At 34.3% G+C, this 20,331-nt stretch overlaps 3 protein-coding genes across 6 annotated transcripts; 1 reads left to right on the forward strand and 2 right to left on the reverse strand.

Moving 5' to 3' along the window:
* Positions 1 to 3,197: 3,197 nt before the first annotated feature.
* On the reverse strand, positions 3,198 to 4,569 carry LOC132166503 (EPIDERMAL PATTERNING FACTOR-like protein 1). Its single transcript, XM_059577327.2, has 3 exons — positions 4,226 to 4,569; positions 3,962 to 4,005; positions 3,198 to 3,530 (listed from the first exon to the last, which is right to left on the reverse strand). Exons 1-3 carry the CDS (start codon positions 4,329 to 4,331, stop codon positions 3,336 to 3,338), a joined length of 345 nt encoding a protein of 114 aa, XP_059433310.1. The 5' UTR covers positions 4,332 to 4,569; the 3' UTR covers positions 3,198 to 3,335.
* A 2,491-nt stretch (positions 4,570 to 7,060) lies between these two features.
* Positions 7,061 to 10,399, reverse strand: LOC132165624 (calmodulin-binding family protein). 3 transcript variants are annotated; one of them, XM_059576263.2, is made up of 7 exons: positions 10,312 to 10,399; positions 9,645 to 10,121; positions 9,442 to 9,556; positions 9,079 to 9,341; positions 8,570 to 8,657; positions 8,126 to 8,458; positions 7,061 to 8,027 (listed from the first exon to the last, which is right to left on the reverse strand). In XM_059576263.2, exons 2-7 carry the CDS (start codon positions 10,070 to 10,072, stop codon positions 7,563 to 7,565), a joined length of 1,692 nt encoding a protein of 563 aa, XP_059432246.2. In that variant the 5' UTR covers positions 10,073 to 10,121; positions 10,312 to 10,399; the 3' UTR covers positions 7,061 to 7,562. The 3 variants fall into 3 exon arrangements, with proteins under 3 accessions (XP_059432246.2, XP_059432247.2, XP_059432245.2); XM_059576264.2 differs by lacking the exon at positions 10,312 to 10,399 and having other exon boundaries at positions 9,079 to 9,167; positions 9,276 to 9,341; positions 9,645 to 10,213; XM_059576262.2 differs by lacking the exon at positions 10,312 to 10,399 and having other exon boundaries at positions 9,645 to 10,213.
* Positions 10,400 to 17,365: 6,966 nt separating this feature from the next.
* Positions 17,366 to 19,792, forward strand: LOC132166788 (DEAD-box ATP-dependent RNA helicase). 2 transcript variants are annotated; one of them, XM_059577674.2, is made up of 4 exons: positions 17,366 to 17,455; positions 17,915 to 18,158; positions 18,263 to 18,315; positions 19,349 to 19,792. In XM_059577674.2, exons 1-4 carry the CDS (start codon positions 17,413 to 17,415, stop codon positions 19,648 to 19,650), a joined length of 642 nt encoding a protein of 213 aa, XP_059433657.2. In that variant the 5' UTR covers positions 17,366 to 17,412; the 3' UTR covers positions 19,651 to 19,792. The 2 variants fall into 2 exon arrangements, with proteins under 2 accessions (XP_059433657.2, XP_059433658.2); XM_059577675.2 differs by having other exon boundaries at positions 17,918 to 18,158.
* Positions 19,793 to 20,331: the final 539 nt, after the last annotated feature.

The raw sequence follows: 20,331 nt of genomic DNA on the forward strand, positions 1-20,331 counted from the left end.
TTGGGAAAATGCTTGTGCACGCGTGTTCAGTACGCGTGACGAAAGTGCGCTCTCCGATAGTAGGTGGGGACAGAGAAGCTTTTCGCCGGTGTGAGTGGGGTCCGTGTCGCGTGTGTTTATCCACCAAATTGGAGCGTACATGTCACGTAATCTAATTGCGTGGTCTTACTTTTTTTTTTAAAAAAAAAAAATTTCATATCAAATAAAAGAGAAAAGAAAAGAATTAATGATCCCCGCCTCATCAGACATGGTCATAATCAATTGGACAATGCCCCGTAACGACAACTCGTATTTTATTCTTCTTCAAATGTAGGGCCATTAGTCTGAATTCCAATAATAAAAAATGGATTAATATTAAAAACAAAATTAAAAATGTTCTATCATGCAGATTTTTTTTAATTTTAATTACTACTTTCAAATTAATTTGTTAAATTTTTTATAGAATAACTATGCAAAAATGAAGAATGCTTGTGTGATAATATCTTAATTAACAAATATTTAGAGCATTGGAATAAGTGAAATAGTAAAAATATATTTTAAGGTTAAAATTTTATTTTATTTTATTGTATCTAATGGTGGTGTAAATTATATTACGTCATTTAAAATGATTAATTCTATATTCATAAGTGGGCATCATGCTCCATCATAAAAATTAGGGTTAATAACTTTTTTGGTACCTGAGTTTTGAGATTTTTTTAATTTTTTCTCCTATGTTTTAAAACATGACAAAACTAATATCTTAAATTTTGGAAAAAACTAAATCACCACCTCCAGTTTAAAAAATTTTGTGGGAGTGGCTGAACCACCCCCACCTTAGGGGAGGCTGAGCCACCCACAAGGCCGGTTTGGGGGTGGTTTCGGCCACCCCTTTTTGGCCCTTGGGGGTAACCAAGCCACCGAGCCACCCCCGATATAATTTTTCAAATTGAAAGTGATGATTCGGTATTTTCCAAAATCTTAGCTATTAATTTTGTCATGTTTTAAAACATAGGGAAAAAAATTAAAAAATCTCAAAATCCAGGTATCAAAAAAGTTATTAACCCTAAAAATTTAGTAAAAAAACCTAAACAACGTTTTTGTGAATTTTTTCTTTTTTGCACCAAAAAAAAAAAAAAAAAGGAAAACAATATACCCTTTGTCAAGTGTCAACGGTTACTCAAAACATACATATTACAATAACTAGTCAATGTTCGTAATTATGCAATTTCATAACTGCGAAGGAGGGTGTAACGTTCATATTTATTTATATTTATTTATCTTACAAAATAAGTGATAAAAATTTGATAAATGCAACGAAAGATCTAACGTTCATAAAAAAATAATGATAGAAAAAGAAAAAGAGAAATGTGCGTAGCACTCCCAAGTAATAAAAAAAATATTAAATAATTGATAATTGATTTAGAGTGTCAAGCCAACTTTGTGGGACAATTATAAAATAAAAATATAATTTCTTAGGTTACAAAAAAAAAAAAAAAAATGATAAATGCAAAGAAAGGAGGTTCTATGTACATTGTCTTGTTAACCTTCCGTTAAGAAAATTTATGATCTCATTTATGCTCCTATTTACAATTGGACTATTATAAAGTTTCTAGAATTAAAATATTTTAATTGAAAAGTGATAGTTCAATGATCAAATTGAAAACATTTACAAATTAAAGGGACCGAAAATATATATAGGGGAAAGTCTTCCTCCAATTACTCATAATTCAGTTTATCAAACTGACATATATTTTTAGAGCACATCATTTTCATATATAATAATCAAATATTCTAAAAACATCATAAGCTGAATTGAGAAAATTCCTCCACTCGAATTTTAAGAAAATCTCTCTCCATGTATGTAATAAAAAAAATAAAAAATAAAAACTAATTTCATCAATAATAAGGAATAACGATGTGAGTTTATAAATACTCGAACCGTATTTTTCGATGAGTTTGAGACACGTACTTATGAAAACCCTCTCCACCCATTGACTTTCAAAAACTACCAAAAATCGTCAATAATTAGCAAAAGTCATTCCGTCAATTTTTTAAAACTTTTTTTTTAAAAAAAAAAAATCCTCTCAAAAGAAATATCATATAACAATTTTCATTTTTATATCACATCAAAAAATATATATATTTTTTAAATGTTATAATTATATTAATAATATTAATAACAACATTGAACAAATGTAATAAATCCATGTTATCTGTCTTTGTATGGATGGAAATGGTTAGGAAAATGAAGCCTACAATTTCTCGATTTGAAAGTTTACTCAAGTCTTAAATTAATCAAATTTAAAATTGGGATTAAAAAACAAATTCATGTAAAACACGTGGGGTTATAAAATATTTTTACTTAAATTTATGGTTTATTTCCTTATATTCTATGGACAAACTTTGCAGGGCCTTATCCAGATAAAGTATGTAAACAATCATTGCTGAACAGCTAAAAACACTTTAAATAAAATAAACTTATCTTAAGGTTTGGTTTATAGGCAATTGTTGAAATCATAATACCAAGATTAGGCTGGCCACCTGCTCCCAACACTCCTACCACTCCACCTTCTTCCTCATGTAGCCAATCCAGAGAATTGATAATATCTGACATGACAGGTGACCCTAGTGTCCCATAGGTCATTGGATTAAACATTAACTATATCAAATTTTTTTTTTTTTTGTTTTTTTTTTGACATTTTGTTTTATTTCATTAATAAAAGATTAAGAGCATAAAATTCTTATATTATAAAGCGTAAAACTCTGATAAATTATAGCAAAAAATTATAAAGTTATAAAATCATTAGATACAATCAAAAAATTCTTGCAATCAAGTATTATATATGACTTTAGCTTCTGCTAACCTATATACAATTACAGTTATAAAATAAATTTGTTATAAGCAGACTAAATCTAACACAGATCACCGATCTATTCCTCCTCAGCCTAAAAGGTCAGAAAAACAACTCACGTCCTCAACCCAAAGACCAGGACAAAACTAACCCAAAAAAAAAAAATAATAATAAACTAAACTAAACTAAAAACTAGCTTATATTATATTTGTCACATTCTGTTCACACAAAAAAAAAAAAAATTAAGATTCATAGATTATGGACATTTAATTAGTACATAATTTTTACATTTTATGCAGCATGACAGATCATATGCATAAAGACATTAATATTATTTTTATATATTAATTGTTTAAAAGAGGGCATTGTAGTCAATCAGAGAATAAAGATAGATTTAAAAAGTTCAGAACTCTAAACTACATTTCCTCGGCTTCACATTCTGAAAAAAAGAAAAAAAAAAGCCGAGTATTTTCTGCACACGCGCCTTTGAACTTTTGCATTTGTTCAAGGATTAAAGAAAGAAGTGCCACACTTGCATTTCCACCCTTCAGGCACGTAATTGGCATATTGAACTCCTATATGATCAGTGGTTGCGGGTGTTTGAATGGGATAACAAGGAATGCAGCCTTCACATTTGTGCCGACAGCTTGGTGGGCTTGACCCCAGCCTACTGACTTCTCCTTCAATGCATCCAAGCCCCTTGAGAGAAAAACCAAGATTAAGCTAGGAGACATACCGATACAGCCCGTATTTTGTGAGTGTGTGGGGGGTTGGGATTGGCTGCCATTCCCTTCTCGGATTGCAGTATATCCGACTGCAATTGTGAGAGACTCGACATGCCCATTTGCTTGAACAGGTGCTCTAACACGTGGGTCCATTTCTACTTCTCACAATTTCTTGTCTTGTGTGTGCAATTAGGACCGACAATTATTGAAAATTGTGATTCATGTGTGCAAGCGAGTGGAATTGGAATTCCTGCACATGGGGTGCCTTAATTCACGAGGCTTCGTACAAAACGAGACCCCGGATAGTCTAAATTGTTAGCAATTTGATCTTACGGGCAGGGATCTCCATCCCATCCGTGAGTGTGGATGTGACTGAGAGAATGTGGGAGAGAGAGAGAGAGAGACCTGTTTTGAGTCACAGGCAGCTTGAGGGAAATGTGGAATTTGGCCTGTTACATAAAGTACATAAATTAAGAAACATAATAGTGGGAGCTGTAGTTGTACCAAAACGAGAAACAGACAAGGTCTAGAAATCAAACAATTGAAAATCAAATGATAAGAAATGATGTTCCGAGCACCAGATGGAAATATCATTTACGACAAAAGGTTAAAAGGTAGGGAGTATACGAATTTGGTAGCAAGACTAGAAAAGGCATATGAATAGCTAACCTTGTGAAAGAGCAGCATCATGTGAGCCCAAGGGCCTGCTTGTTACTGAAAGACAGGTCATTATCTGCAGAACAGCCACCAGGAAAGCACACCTTCTTTTCTTCATCTTTCTTACAATCCCAAATGATGATGATGATGATCTTTTTATCTTATAAAAGAGAGAGAGGGGTGGGTTTGAGTCACTCCCTTCAAGTCACTCACTTCAAGAGGCCAAATCAAAACTGGTACAAGAGAAGACAAAAAATACAGGAGCTTCCCAATCCCAACATACAGAAGCCAGAAGCTACCTCCAAGGCCTCTCTCTGTGCTGTCTAGGAGGAGAGTTTACTTCCCAAGCAAGTCAATTCTGCCTTCATATCAAACAAAATAGAGTGCAACAACAATTTTATTTTATTTATCTTGTCTCTTTTCACTACTCACCTTGAAACTGTATGATAAAAAAATTAAAACTAGAAATATTTGCTTCTAATATTTGAAGTTTTGGACGCATTTGTTAAATTACTAGTTATTCTAAAAACTTAAGCTGATAAGAAGAGGTTAATTTAATCACTTAATCATTAAATTAATACTTTATCTCACGTGTGAGTTCAAACTTTCTTTTAATAGGTGAGGCTCAACACGTGAAATATTTAATTAAAATTAAAGGTAAATTGACGGAGTCAAATTCGATCCCAACACCTTTGACTCTGATACCATATTAAACTATCAATTATTCAAAAAACTTAAGCCAGTAGAAAAATGTAAATTTAATCACTTAATCATTAAGTTTACAACATTCACTTCATTGTTTAATACTCTCTCTTTCCTGTCCGCCAACAACAAACCATGCTCAGAGCCCCTTACTACATAATGTGGACGTCCTAAGTTACTCTATAGCATCTTCAAAAGATTAGCTAAATGTCTAATAATTGAACTTTTGGTGTAACATAATTAATCTTTGTATCCCAAATATGTCCAACACTTTTATCATCCATTTACCAATAGTTTTTCTAAATTATTGTTTTAAAAGCATAAAATCCCTAGAGAGAAAAATATTAGGTGGAATCCAAATAAGCCAAAGTACATTTGGTTGGGTCAAATCGCAAAGATGAGTTGAATGTTGATGGGGAACACATTTGCCTCTTGAAGATGGATGGTAGTGATTGGTGATGGTGATTACACAGAAGGACAGGCAATTGGGTGTCCTCCCCTCTGATGACCAATCTCAATCAGTAGAGTGCAGACTCCCATTATTATCTCATCACTATTTTCACTTATTTTAAGCAGTTAATTGAATGAGCTTATGAAGCTCGATTAAAAGTGGAAAAACGGACCACAGCCAATCAGCCATGGACCCCTACTCTTGGAACAACTTAAATAACCTCTCTGCAACTTTGACTGGACAGTTTACTCATATTTGCACATCTGCACTTGTGCTTTACTTATTTGCAATACTTGGGGGCCTACTTGGCAAATATTTATTCTATTTTAATCTCATTTCTTTAAATTAACAATTAACTTTCTTCACCTTTTTCTTATAATCACCAGCTATGGTCCTACTGGAGATTGGTGTTGGAAGTGCTGCTTGTTCTTTGGGCAAATGGGATGGTCTACAGACCTCCAAAGCTCCCGTTATTAACCGAATTGATAAGAAGGATTTGATAGTAATTAAGGCTCCATTTAAGTTACTATTTAGTGGACAATAACTATAGCAAAAATTTATTGATGTAAGAAAAAGGTAAGAATGCTTAGCATGAAAAGGTTAAAAAAAAAAAAAAAAATTTGTTTTGTAGTAATTTTTTTTTTTTTTTTTGGTAAGTAATGTTTATATATCAAAAGCGCAAAGGGGTGCAACCCTAGTATACAGAGAGTATACAAGGGAAACGTCTAACTAAAAGAAGCGAAAAGAACAAGAAAATCAAGATAGCTAATCACTAAGGGAGCGAGCCAAACAGCTGTTCAAATATAAAGCGTATAGAAGAAGAAGACCATGAGTTCCTCCAAAGATCTTTCAGAATCCTCAAAGCATCTCTCGTTCCTTTCTAACCATAAACACCACACAATGGATAATAGAACCATGTTTTGTAGTATTTTTTTTTTATTTAAATAGTAATAAAAAGTTATTTATGTGATGTAAAAAATAAAAATGTTAGAAGTTAAATTTTTTAGATTTTCAATAAGTGGATCTTGCCAAACAGTGCCTAAGAATGTTTCACTATAACCCTCTAGAGTGCTTATTGTTGCGTTCCAATGGGTGATTGAGTGATTCGATCAGTCACTGTAGACTCTGGTCCAGTCTTCCATGGTCTACTTCACCTCTAGTCTTTTATTATTATTCAAATAATTTTTTAATTTTTTTTTTACTTTTCCATATAAAATCTTTTAAAATTTTATTTTTAGTTTATATTACATCAATCATTTTTAAACTAAAAATCACATACCAAATCCATTACCAAACGGGATTTATATTTATTTTACTTATTTTATGATGTAAAAAGTTTTCAGATGCGCTTAACAAGAGTGAGATTAGGTTTCCGAGTTCTAGAAACCTAGTCTCGCATTTTGAGTTGTTTATGTTATAAGTAAAATGATTAATTTTTTAAAAAATAGTAATTAAACATAATATCAAAATAGCAATTATAAATTCGAACTCTATCTCCGTCACCAGTCAAGTGAGTAAAAGACATATGTGGACTTTCTTTTATTAGAAGCCCAAATTAGTTTAATTTTAGTCCGTAAATTGCAGTGAATCAGGATACAAAGTTCTCATACCAATCGTGACTTATTGGAAAATGTTAAAGAAAATGAAAAGCAACAAAGGAGAACTATAATAGAATGATGTTGTGTCACTTGAGACTTGTATTATTACTTCAACTTTGTGTTTTACAAGAAAAAACAATGAAATCCAACCCAAATTACAGATGCCAAAATTGGGAGGATAAAAAAACCTATTTGGCTCACTTAAGCCCTGTAAAAAAAATGAAGCAATAAAAATATAAAATAAATAAATTAAACATTAAAAATCAAAGGGGGGAAAAAAATCATGTTAGTCCCTTTGTCCCCTAATTTGCTAGAAAAGACTCCACATTGTGGGCACTAGAAGTGCCCTTGGTTCCACTAGTTTTGAACCATTGTTAAGTAACAATTTGTAGCTCGAATTGTTAGCAATTTTTGTAGCAAATGTGAGAGAATTCTCGTAAAATTCATTTGCCCTAACTGGAGAATGAGCAGCTCAAAACCCGTTCAGGCAAGTGGGTCCTTTAAAAATTCTCTCATATTTACTATCTGACTCGTTAACGATCCAAACACTCTCTCTATCCATTGACCCAAGCCATTGAATCACCTTTGGTGAATTGGCTTAACTAGATGCAGTAATTGTGGTCCTCGGACTAGGGTGTCCCATGAATGAAAGTCTAGGGGAGACCCGGACCTTCGGACTGGGCCGTGGAGAAGGAATTGGGCCGTAGTTACCGACAGACCCAGAAGGCACCTTAGGCGATAGGTTGACTTGTTCCAGTGCTCTCGATTGTAGCGCAGCAGGGTAGTCCCGGACGCACCCAATGCGGGGCCCAGCGCCTGTGCTCCACTTGCAAGATAAGGGCTTGCCCACGGGAAAGACCCGTGCATCCGCATTGGCATCATTAGCACTCTTATTTTCTTCTTGATGAGCGGTCGTGATCGTAGCCTGCTCCTCCGCTTTGCCATCTACATCAATTGTATTTTCAAAGTCTGATTCTGTAGATCTAGAACGACCCATAATCGATTCTGATTTTGGTTCATCAGTGACCTTAAATGAAAGGCTGTCATCATCAATTGCATACCTCTGCATATGAAAAAAGTAAAGATCAGATCAGATCAGAATCAGCTATTTTGCACCGTTGGATGAAAGTTACATGGTAAGATAATATGCACAAAACGTACCTTAACATTGGTAAGATCCACATGGTGCTCTTGAAGGAAGCTAACGAATTCCCTGAAGTTCTCCTCTGTAGGGTGATAATGACCACTGTACGGCCAAATGGCCTCAAGAAGGCCCTGATGGGCAACTAATCTTCCGGCTGCAGTTGTGGCACCCCCGGCTAGAAAGCTGGAATGTTGAAACGAGCCTTTCTTCTTCTGACCCACATACAAAGATCTGGTTGTGCTGAGGACGAATATCCACTTAGAGCCTTCTATGGTTTCCAAGGGCTCTCCATTTGTCCGATACAAAAGCTTTCCATTTTCAACTATCACCTCATATGCTTCCCTTTCTTTCTGAAATGCCCACATCAAAATTAAAGATACATTAGTTACATGACAAACTTCTATGCATGCAAGAGTTGCTCGTCAATTAAAGTTATGGCATCGTTCAGAAATACAACTTACAGGTCCGAGATATTCGATGCATTGGCGTTGTAGAACGATCCTCAGGCACTTCTCGAGATTTATTTCCTTGCCATCTCCTACATCCAACCTTCATTTCAGAAAGTAACAAGTTAGGAAATATTACAAAGGGGAAGTTTGCTTATTGATAAATTGGTCCTATTTGCCCCTGTGGGTGGCTTAATAGAACAACACCAAACTTGAGTTGAGTTGGTGAAATTTTTTTCTAATTCAGCCTATTAAATTGAGATTTATATTTTTCAAGCGCATTTTTTTTATAGGATTAACACATCGAATAAGCTTGAATTCACATATTTTAAAGGAAAATGAATAAGACAAATTTTTCTTAACATATTTTAAAGGAAAACTTTGGTCTTTTTAGAATTCACTAATCAAGTTGTGCATGTGAAACAAAACATAAGACTCCAAGGAGCTCTCTGTTCTTAGTTTCCAACGGTGACAGAGCAACCAAATTAACAAAGTAAGCATAGTGATCAAGGGGTTTTACTCACCAATAGAAGAAAGGTTGAACGCTCTCGCTCTTAAACCAGATATCATAGTATAAGTGTAGATTGTGCCCGTACCGATGGCGTGGATCAATCTGTAGAAAGAAAAAGAAAAAAATCGTATAAGTATAGGCAAGTAGAAAATCTTTACAGCTACAATCTAAGGGGGTAAAAGCATCAAAAAAGGGAATATGAGGACTCACAGCTTCAAGCCAGTGTTGGAGGGCTAGTTTTTGAGCCTTCTCATCCTTGGACAAGCCCTTTCCCACCTATATAATTAGCAACTCTCATCAATATCCAAATAATTTTCCAATATGGGAAAGAAGAATAAGGGCATTTAGAGAACATAAAGGTGTAAAAAAAGTGTACCCTGGCTGCTCTAGTCCTTGCCCTCGCCCACCTTGAGACAGCAGTTTCTGGTTTCTCAACATTGAAGAATGACACAGAACTCTGTTTGAGAGCTAGAGAGTCAAATGCCTTCCACCTGCATTGTTATATGTGTAGAAATGTGTTAGAAAATATATCAAACACATATGAAACATCAAATGGTTAAACAATGGTAACAGACTAACCAAAGCTCCTCCACCACTACTGCACAATCTGCAAGGTTTCTTCGAGTTCGGTAACTCTTGTAGACTTTTTGGACCTTAACCGCGGCAGCATCAAGCTCACTAACGGGTCTGGGAGAAAAAAATATTGTTGGTTCGGGTAGAAAGAGTGTGGGAATTGGCTTATGTTTCAACCCGTTTTCGAAGCTGAAAGTATCCGAACCCGAGTTCTCCCTGCCTTGAACAAGATTCTTGAATGACAAACTCCTTTCAAGCACAACATTTTCGGGTTTGCAATCTCTCAAGCAGTTTATGTTGTTGTTGGTGGTCATCTTATTACACCCATTTGCGAGGGACATGGTTTTTTCTGAATCTGTTTTCTTAAAGCTGTCTGTTCTCAATGCCACACCTCTCCCTTTCGGAGATAAACCGATGTTGTACGCCAAACCCATTGATTTGAAAGCACCAAGAAACTCAATTTGTGGGAAGCCAACCCAGCCCCTGCTCAAAATGATTAAGAAATCCATATTAGACCACAGAGGAATCATGAACAAGACAGAGAAATGGGTTCGACATGCAAAAGCCACACAACAAACAGAGAAAGAAAGAGGCAAACTGCTATTCTTGTACCATCAAAACTAAACCATATATCAGAACCCAACATCGAAAGGTTTAATGATTATGAACCTACCTTCAATAGGTTTCCACTTTCCACGATATCCTTTTGTTTTTGCAGTCAATTCCAACCAAATTCTGAAAAGATGAATCAAACACCAAAGTGCAAGACGCTATGACTCTCAGTAGTTCCCGTTGCCTGGCTTATATATACGTTAAAGGAAACAACTTTTCCACGTGACCTTCAAATACGCGTCAGAAATTGGAAAAAAACGAACAGAAAAAAAGAAAAAAGTAAAGTAGGATACTTTGGGATTGGGGTGTGATATATTCAATGGTTTGTTTTCTTGGTTCAAAGCCACGAGTGCTTTGATAGAGTCAAAGATTGATCCTTTGAACACCATTATACAAATTGGAGCTTTATAGCGTTTTCATTTCCCCACGGTATGGACCATTGCAGGGGGGGCTAGAGATGGAGATGGGCGGTCAAAGAAAGTACCCTTGCCACGCTTCCACGAAAAACCCACAACTTGCCTTTCGCCAAACGTAGCCCAAACTTTGGTTTTCGTGTCTCTCAATCTCAACCATCAACAACTCTTGTGGGTAATGGCTTCGGTCACGCCTGCGACTCTTCAAGTTAATGCAGCCCTTTGTTGCATAGTGTTGCATTTTCTATGTTTGTTTTCTCATCTTCTATGGACTTTTCCTTTGGAGCCCCCACCCCCAAAAAAATGTGGTTACGAAAATACCCTTTTGACATTTATAACTACTTGCAAATGCCACGTGATTTACCAAGTTAATAAGCATTCTAAATTAAGATTAGTTTGAGCTTGCGATTTGGAAATATGATTTTAAAAAATCGTAGTTTAAGCGTTTGGTAAAATCATATTTTGGCTTTTAAATTATGCATTTTCAAATCATAATTTTTGAAAGACAGTTCCAAACACGTAAGTTTCTGAGATTTAGTCTAAAATTATACTTTTTGTCTGAGATCGTAATTCCAAATGCATTCATTCTTAGGGCACATTTAGAATCGTATTGAAAAATAAACTTTTAAAGTGAAAAATTATTGACTGCAAAAAAGTCAAATAAATGCTCAGAATTTTTACTAAGCAAACTAATTTTTTATTTCACAAATTTTTAAATACTGAAAACACTTTTTAATATTTATAATACAATCCCTGTCGACATGGTGGAGATGTTTGTGGTCAATAGGATAAACCATTATTATTTATGGTTGATATTTCCCAACAGAGAAAGAAAGAGGCAAGCTGCATACTAGGTGGGTCAAAATCAACAGAGATTTGTCAAAAATCGAGACCATCGATGCGTGTTTGATTTGATTGGCATTAGAACTTTGCACTTTCTCTAGATTAGACGTTTAATTAGGAGTGCTTTCCATTGGAAAAATATAAAATTAAGTGTTTAATCTGGCTTTTGACTATGGGTAACAAATCTAATTCATATATTAATAAAAAATTGTTTGATTCAAATTGATAAAATAAAATAACATGAATAAGAATGATGTGTTACATAAATAAGCAATAGGGATTAGGGAATATTGATTTTGGATATGATGAAATTATGAGGAAAATAACAATTACTCTCTTCTAGCTACACCCAATTTGAAATGCTTCTATACCCCCACAAGGCACAAACTACTATAACTTTTCAATATGCATGTTTTGTTTTGTCGTAAAAAAATAAAAATGACTACATTTTTAAAAAAAAAAATATATATATATATATATATATATATAGATTCAAGAAGAAAAAAAAAAAGGTCTGAGGGGCTGTTGAACCGCCACATGGCCTTGAGCTGGTTTGACCAGGTCGGCCCTTCTTCCATTTTTGCTTCTTTTTTTTTAGGTTTTTTAACTTTTTAATTTTTATTAAATATATTTTTGTCATTTGATGCATATTGCAATTTTTTGATAGTTTAGGAAAATATTAATGCAATATTTAGTTCGGGGGACATTGTAAATTGTGTTAATTTAAAAAAGATATGTATACTTTTTTTATATAAAAAAATACATGTAGCTTATCACAATTAATATTAAAATCTATAATATAAACCATGATTTAATTGAGATTGATACTTAAGTGAATTGAATTCCCTAGACTCTTACTTACAAACATACCTAAAGACAAGTCATGGCTACTAGCCTACTATAGCTATAAGGCTACATGAAAAAACACAATGAACACTTGCCATCTTTGTCTAATGCATCATTGCATTGCATTTATGGGTGTTTGCCTATAAATGTTTGAAAACATATAAACATATTTGAAGGATAATATTCAATTTCTCATCATCTTGTTCCCCCACTACCCTTTCAACCGAAGATGGTCAAGCATCACTTCCCAGTTCCCATAAGACGTGTCTCACTGTTCTTTCCACGGTTGCAAGTCTACATCAACTTTGAATGTAACGTTTTATGCGTTGATCACACGTCTCAAGCCATTGAGATGGCGAGCATGAACCCTTCACATTTTTGGAAAATGCATGGCTCCGGCCGGCAAACTCTTTCCTTTTTTCTTTTTCTTTTTCTTTTTTTTTCTTCTTTTTTTTTAAAATGATTATTATAGTATTTATGTTACGATAATAAATATTTTACATTTTATATATATAAAATGTAATCATACTCGTGGCCACTCATATGGCTTGAAAATGTAATCATAAGTAATTACATTTTAAAAGTTACTGAAAGATGGTTTTTAAACGTGAATTATACTCGTGGTTTGTGTCAAAACTAGCCACCACGTTGAGTATGAGATCGGGTGCAACCTGTCGACTATGGAATCGAAGGAATTGCAGCTTTGTGGTTGAGTCACAGAAATAGTAAAAAAATGTTATCATCAGATTAATGCCGATAGAGTGGATCATCATGGACACTGGCGACAAAGTGTAGTTGTATATTACGATCCTAAGTGTCCCACATGACTTAAATACAACCTTAACCATGTGTGTATAATCTCTCAAGCATCATTTCCTTACAAGTCAGTTTCCAATTGTGAGTTTTTCTCAATGTTTGTATTATTTTATTACAATTTCCTTACAAACTCATGTGTTATTGTGTTAGTACTTCACATTTTAGTGACTACAATAATAAGTTACAAAATTGACTACCACGTTAATTTGTAAACACGATAAATGTAACATATATAGATGGTCACATGCCAATTTATATTTTAGTAACTAGCATTATAAATATCATATCGGTCGTCACATTAATTTGTAATAAACATGTAGTTTGATTAGGAATATAATTAAAGTATTGTTGATGCAATTTTTTGTCCACAATACAGCTTGTCAGCAATTTTTCTTCACTACTGGGCTGAGAAGGAGATTCATGTACATCTATGGTATATCTACAAAATAAGAGCACGGTCAGAGGTCTCTAGTTGCTAGTTGAGGTACCGAAGACCCTCCGATATTCAAGTTAGCGTCTCATATACAAGTAAAAATATATACCTATAATATGCCCCCAAATACTCAATAATTTGTGTATAGTGAGATGTGTGAAAGAGAATAAGATAGACAGGGACGGAGCCAGAAAATTCTATGGAAGGGGGCCAGCCAAATTTTTTTCTCGGTTTTTTAAAATTTTTTTATTAAAAAAAATTATTTTGGTTGTTTTTTATGAACTAAAGACTATTATAAAGGCCAAAAAAAGTGGACATTTGAAAGTAAGGACCAAAAAAAAAAAAAAAAAAAAACGTAGTGGATATGGGCCAACAAAATTAAAAATAGGGCCAAAAATTTTTATTGGATATGGCCAAAAAATTTAAAAATAGGGCCAATTTTTTTTTTTTTGGAAGGGGCCAAATGACTAAAATTAAAACTTTAATTTTTTTATTATTTTTTTAACTTATAATTTTTTTTTCCTTATTTTGGGGGGGACCATGGCCCACCCCGGTCCCCCCCTCCCTCCGTCTCTGAAGATAGATATAAGGGGGAGAGAAGAGTTTAGAGTCTCCCGGAGAAAAGACCGAGTGAGAGACTAAGTTAAGGAGAAAGACGGACATTTCTCATTTTATAAGTCAATGGTGACACGTGTCACAATATGAGTGACCAATGGTAAAATGATAAATAAACCCAAATAGATGGACATATTTTTTCCCCAACAATACTTGTTGACACTTAGACTTGCGTTATTGACACACATTTAATAGAGTGGAAGTCGTCAACGTGATTGAGGGAGAGCAAAATTAAACAAATTCAACGCGTTCCGTTCATGGTGCTATCTTATGAATTTTCATGTAATTTTGAGGTGTTTGTAGACGATTCAATCTGTCATATTATTGGATAAAAGAGTACGTAGAAAATCTATCCCCAAAACTTCAAGGAAAAGGGGATATGGGCATTTAAGGAAATCCACTCTAGCTTGACATTTTCCAATGTCCCTATTTCCGCCACAGCTGTCACGGCAGTTGACCGTTCATAATGACCACGTGTACTACTTGGTCGTTTGCGTGGTTTGAGCTCCCGTCCACTGTTGGGAGGGCCATGCCTCGTCGTTTTCACCATCGGTTCAATTATTGAACAATAGAGGCCCACTTGGTTAATGGTGTCTCCTTGCTTCCTGCACCGGCCCATACTCCCCGTCATGTATATCATTCCAAGTGTTAGAGACATTGAGATGGCAAAATTAAGAAGAAAAAAAATATAAAAAATTAAGGTGGCTTTATATCTATCAATCTATTGATTAAATAATGAAGTTTAGAGTCAATTTTAGCTTGAAAGACAAAGAGTCAAAGAGGAGCTTGAATCACATATAGAATTCGCTTCTCCAAATAAGTTTTGGGTTACTCAAATCACTTATTTGAACAGATGGGTTTCATATAAGCTCTCTTACAATTGCTGTCAAATTGTTACTAATTTGAGCAATAAATTGCTAGGAATTACATTTTCGTTATTTCGTGCTTGGCTAATTCAAACTTGGACAAAAGAGCGAATTTGAAGCGTGTGCATTGGAGGCAGAAGATTATGGTCGCCCATGAAAGCGTGTGAGATAGTAAAGAGTAATGCCATTGCCAATGGATGATCAGTCAACAATTGTTGAGTCCAACATGGGATCCTCAGGCTCCTTAGACTTTAGTGATTTATTTTTTTAGGAAGGTAGCCTTGTGGTTGCTAAAGGATTTTCGGTAATTGGCTACATCGATATTAAATCACTAATTAAATTTAATGACTTTTGCAAACATGTTTATTTTGTAAGGACTAATTTGTTATTTTCAAATAATGATAGGAATGGTCGCACTACCACCTCTTTTTTCCATTTTATGTGATAAAACTTATATATAAGAAAAAGAAAAAGAAAAGAGACCTACCAAATGGGGCATTAAAGAAGAAATTAAAAGGCAAAGGGAACCAAGATGAGCATAACCAGTGGTTGACGAGTCCAATTTGCCGCCTCAGACCAAAAGTTTGGTGAACTGTTCACTTGGATTGGATGCACAAAATATCAACAACTTGGACAATTCCCATTGCTTTTTTTGAATGCCTTATAGAATTCATGTAAAATTCACGTTCCATTCCATGATATGTTTTTGAATTTGACATTCCCATTGAATACTGTATGCCGTTGAACATTCATCAATTAAAAAAATATATATATATATTGCAATTTATTTTTTCCACCAAATACAATGCTGGATTTAATCATCTCATGAAAATATAAAATAAATCAGCAAATATTATTATATGTTCATTACGTGTGAACGATGAGACTTGGGCCGCTTTTGTTCTTGAAATTTAAATATTTCTTTTATTGGTCGTGATGACCAAAAACTTTCTTCTTTTTGCTCACGTAGAATTTGTTTTGGTCCGAGTTCTATAGAATATTCAAACTTCGTCTTCTTACTCAGGGCTAAGTTTGGGCCTGATTTGCAGATTGGACAGGGTGGGACAGTATGTTTCCAACTACATGAAATTTGAGTCATTGGGCCACATGCCTAATAAAGATGAGGCTCATCTCTTATAACTTCAATTATATTTCCCATAAAATGAGTTGGAAAAATTCCCTCAATCCAACTTGTAAGAAAATTCTGTCAAGATAAGAGGAAGTAATACCGATGTTTAATATAGAAGCATGTATGATAAAGGTTATATTGAATATTTCAATGTAACATATTAGGGTTTTAATTGGAAACAATATGTGTAAGTGGTGTATAGTAAAAAATTAGTGACTTGTTAATGTAGATATAAATACATTGTCGAATATCTAGATTTCTAGTAATTTGTTGTTTGGTTTGCTAGTAATCTAGACAACAGAATGTTGGGAATCTCCATCCCACTACCGAAACTATTAAATTTTGTATGTATTACTTTTTCTTCATCGGTTGCAGATTGGACAAGTTAGGACCAGTGGCAATTTATATTTGTGTGTCAAGTTTGAGTATGTCGATATATTAGAATTCTATATAGGCCAACCATAACTTACTAATTTCGTGTTGAGTTTGTGTCAGATTCGCTAGTCATGTAAAAATATTTGTTAGCCCTTAATGTCATGTGTTAGGTTTATATCGTATCGAAACATGGGTATAAGACTACATAGATCAACTATAACCTAGCTCATTTAATTAATGAGTCAGACTCTTAACTATAACCTATTAATTTCATGTTGGGTAGGCTACATACCCTTATTTGTAGGACTAAGCAAAATGGCCACTTGTCACCTTAATGATGATAATGCCCTTCGTAAAAAAATGAAAATTACTGACATTTCAACGATAGAAGAAAATAAGATTTTTTCTAGTTATTATATTTGAAAGGCATTTTTGATTCAATATATATATATATAAAGACAAAAATATCATTCAAATATAAAGAATTGGATGCATCTAGTTCCCGATAGACGAGCTAGTAGGCGGAAATGCCTTTATTGACCCCGAGACCCTACTTGTCCAGAATTAAATGAAAAGCTCTTAAGTGGTGACACCTGGCCGAATGCAAGGTTCACAAAACTTTATACTTGCAGCTGATCCAACCCGAGATGCTGGAGTGGGCCAAAAGCTGCTTTGTCCAATCTGGCATACGGACGATCTCAATCCCACGTGTTGATTGGCAATTTGGTACTCTATATATATTCTTGGCGTCCTCGGACTGCTTTGATTCGACGCATACTTCCATAACATCCTACGCAAGCCTGAACCTCTGTGCCCACGAACTCAGATGGCCGAATCCAAACCCGACCCAACAACACAATCTCTCTCAGGTACCATTTTTTTTTTCTCATTCTCATACTGTTCCTTGTGCTGGGCTTGATTTTCTCGGGGTTGGAAATGAAAATCTGGAACGTTAGGCGAAATGGGGATCCGTGTTTGGTTGTGTTGAATATCCCATGTTTGCCTAATTTACACTTTTTATTGAATCAAATTGTGCATATATGTTTCTTTAACTGGTTTATTTTAGTCTGTCTTTAATGGGTTTTCTTTCTCAAATCCTTTCATGATTGATTATAGTAGTAAAGTTTGGAAGCAAGAATAGGGGTGGCATACGCGAACCGGTGTTTGTAAACAAAATGAAAGTATCGGTTTGAGAGTTCATTTGAAAATTTGAAAAAATCTAAGTTGAAAGAAAAGGTGGAAGTACAATTTTAAACGCCAAACGGTAATTTTATCAAAGATTTACATGTCATACACATGTAGGAATTTGTCTTATCTTTGTTTGGTAGCAGATAAAGAAGTAAAAGCACCGAATTTGTTTGAAAGAGCAAAGGAAGAGATTGAAGCAATTTTGCACTCTGAGAAATCTCCTCATCACCACAAGGAAACTCATGGCAAGCGAAATGACATAGATGAGAACACCCCATTAGACGATGTTAGAGCTCCAAATGTGTTTGAGAGAGCAAAAGAGGAGTTTGAGGCTCTCGTTGAAGCCATCCATCCCAAGAAAGAGTCTCCAAACCATGAAAGAAGGTTAGAATTCACTAGTTCTCAATGGGATTAAAATCAAGGAGTTAAGATTAGATTTTCGACATGCTTTGATTGCTTTCTCAGTGTTTTTTGATATTTAATTGCAGGGATGAAACTACAAAGACACAGTCCAAGCAGAGTGAAGCAGATTCTCTATCAGGTAAAATCTTTTTTGAAATGTTGTTTACACTGTACAAGTTAATGTGACAAGGTCAGTATAGAAAGCAGATTCATGGCTTTGCCATTTTTATGGTTTTTTGTTCTGTAATTGTTTGCTTGGCATTCCTTAGTTTCTCATTCTTTCAAATTTGCCATTATCATTTTGCAAAGCCTTTTCTCTAAACACCGTAGTTGATGGAAATTGATGTGAAAAAAAAAAAAAAGAATATTTGGTATAATAAAGTGAAAAAGTGGTATGGACAAGTAAAATAGTTTTGTTTTGTAATAATTTTTTTTATTTGAATAATAATAAAAGGTGAATGATGTGATATAAAAAGTGAAAAAATTTAAAATGTTTTGATGTTGATTTTTTTTTTTTTTAAAAAAAATTGTTATTTAATCTCATCTCCCAAACTGAAAAAATTGAAAAAGTGAAAAAAGTAAAAAAAAATTACATTTAATCTGATCTCCCAAACTTACATCCCATTTACACTTCGACCTCTACACTTATGACTCGCTGCAACTTGAACATTGTGAGTTGCACCGTGGGTCAAATTTAGTTGTTATTTGGATGGAAAACATTTCACGTAACTACCACTTGCGTTTCCGTTATTTTGAAGTTACCAATTTACCTTTACTGTGAAACTGCACAGTTTTTTTTTTTTCTTTAAACATTTTTCTTTGGCAAGTACAAAGGTTTCACCTTTTGTCAATTGTTATAATTAATGAATTACTTTGCACAAAAAATTCAAGTTTCATCGTATTAATTTTTTTTCATGTCCAAGAAATTTATGTTGATTTCTTTTTTTCTTTCCATACACATTGTATACCAATAGCTCGAGGTGGTCACTGTTTCTGTTTCTATTCTATGTATACTTTGCTGCTCTCATTAATAGGAATTGTCAGACTATTTCTACCATTCTTTATATTCAGCAATGATCACACCATGTCTTCTTAATTGGCTTCATATTGTTTGTGTGAAGACTTCAAAGCCTACACCTAGTCTTCTTAATTGGATGCTTTTATATTGGCAGAGAACAACGTTAAGGAGCCCAATTTTATTGACAGAACTAAGAAAAAGATTGAAGCAATTACACACCATCATCATAAAGAAACTCATGGAAATATTGATGAGAAAACCCCAATATATGATGTGAAAGCTCCAAATGTTTTTGAAAGAGCAAAAGAAGAAATTGAAGCTGTTATTGAATCAGTTCATCCAAAGAAAGAAAAAGGTGATTCTGTTTCGTCACCACATAAAGAAGGTGGATTCGGGTTCTCTATTGGAAGAACATTGGAAAAAGTTTGCTCTCGTCAGGATAGTGTGAGAGATTAATGGTGAATTATGGCAAACTTTTTGGTTCTACTTGTTTGCTTTTTATTTACAGACCATGTTGTATAAATCTTGTGCGATTGGGTTATTTTTATTTTGTTCTTTTCTATTTCTTCGAAGATTATAGACAAATACAAATACATTATAGACATGAATCATGCTTTTAAGCCGTTTTCACTGCTCATTCCCTCATTCAAAGACATGAATTTATTGTTTACTTTCTCATTGTTGAATTCGTTTCATTCTTAGAATGTATTTCTACTGAATTTTTCTGGATTTTCTTTGTCAAATTGTTTGAGTAAATATTCAGATCGATTTGGTTTTAGCAAAGAGTGCTAGTAGTATGTATTGGACACCTATTTTGGTTTGTTTTTCTGGTTGGACAACTGTACACCATGCTACAGTATAATACTCTTGTACAGAAAGATGCATAGGACTGCTTTTGTATCAAAAGAGTTTTTTCAATCAATACACAAGAATGGGTGCGCACTGCGAGTTGACACATCTCCTAATCTTTGAGGCAATCCAGCTGCGGAAGAGTTGGAGTTAACGTTGCTGGTGGATGTATGAAATGGCAGCAGTTAAATGACAATCCACTGTGAGGCAGGGGTTGTTGATTGCAAGGATAACCACAAACAAGGGAGTCTCCTTCCAAATGAAGACGTTTTTGTGTACTTGTGGCTT

The sequence above is a fragment of the Corylus avellana genome, chromosome 11 (genome assembly GCF_965113065.1).
Source record: "Corylus avellana chromosome 11, dhCorAvel1.hap1.2, whole genome shotgun sequence".
Lineage (NCBI taxonomy): Eukaryota > Viridiplantae > Streptophyta > Magnoliopsida > Fagales > Betulaceae > Corylus > Corylus avellana.

Bases quoted from the DNA above. Each gene is read 5' to 3' on its own strand.
- LOC132166788 (XM_059577674.2), top strand. From the start codon at position 17,413: ATGGCCGAATCCAAACCCGACCCAACAACACAATCTCTCTCAG. The intron at 18,159-18,262 runs GTTAGAATTCAC...ATTTAATTGCAG, and splicing joins TCTCCAAACCATGAAAGAAG to GGATGAAACTACAAAGACAC. The intron at 18,316-19,348 runs GTAAAATCTTTT...TTATATTGGCAG, and splicing joins TGAAGCAGATTCTCTATCAG to AGAACAACGTTAAGGAGCCC.
- LOC132165624 (XM_059576262.2), bottom strand. From the start codon at position 10,168: ATGATTCCTCTGTGGTCTAATATGGATTTCTTAATCATTTTGAGCAGG. The intron at 8,658-9,078 runs GTGAGTAAAACC...TCTGAAATGAAG, and splicing joins GTTCAACCTTTCTTCTATTG to GTTGGATGTAGGAGATGGCA. The intron at 8,459-8,569 runs GTAAGTTGTATT...TGGGCATTTCAG, and splicing joins GCATCGAATATCTCGGACCT to AAAGAAAGGGAAGCATATGA.
- LOC132166503 (XM_059577327.2), bottom strand. From the start codon at position 4,331: ATGAAGAAAAGAAGGTGTGCTTTCCTGGTGGCTGTTCTGCAGATAATG. The intron at 4,006-4,225 runs GTTAGCTATTCA...TTTATGTAACAG, and splicing joins TGATGCTGCTCTTTCACAAG to GCCAAATTCCACATTTCCCT. The intron at 3,531-3,961 runs GTCTCTCTCTCT...TTTTCTCTCAAG, and splicing joins CTGCCTGTGACTCAAAACAG to GGGCTTGGATGCATTGAAGG.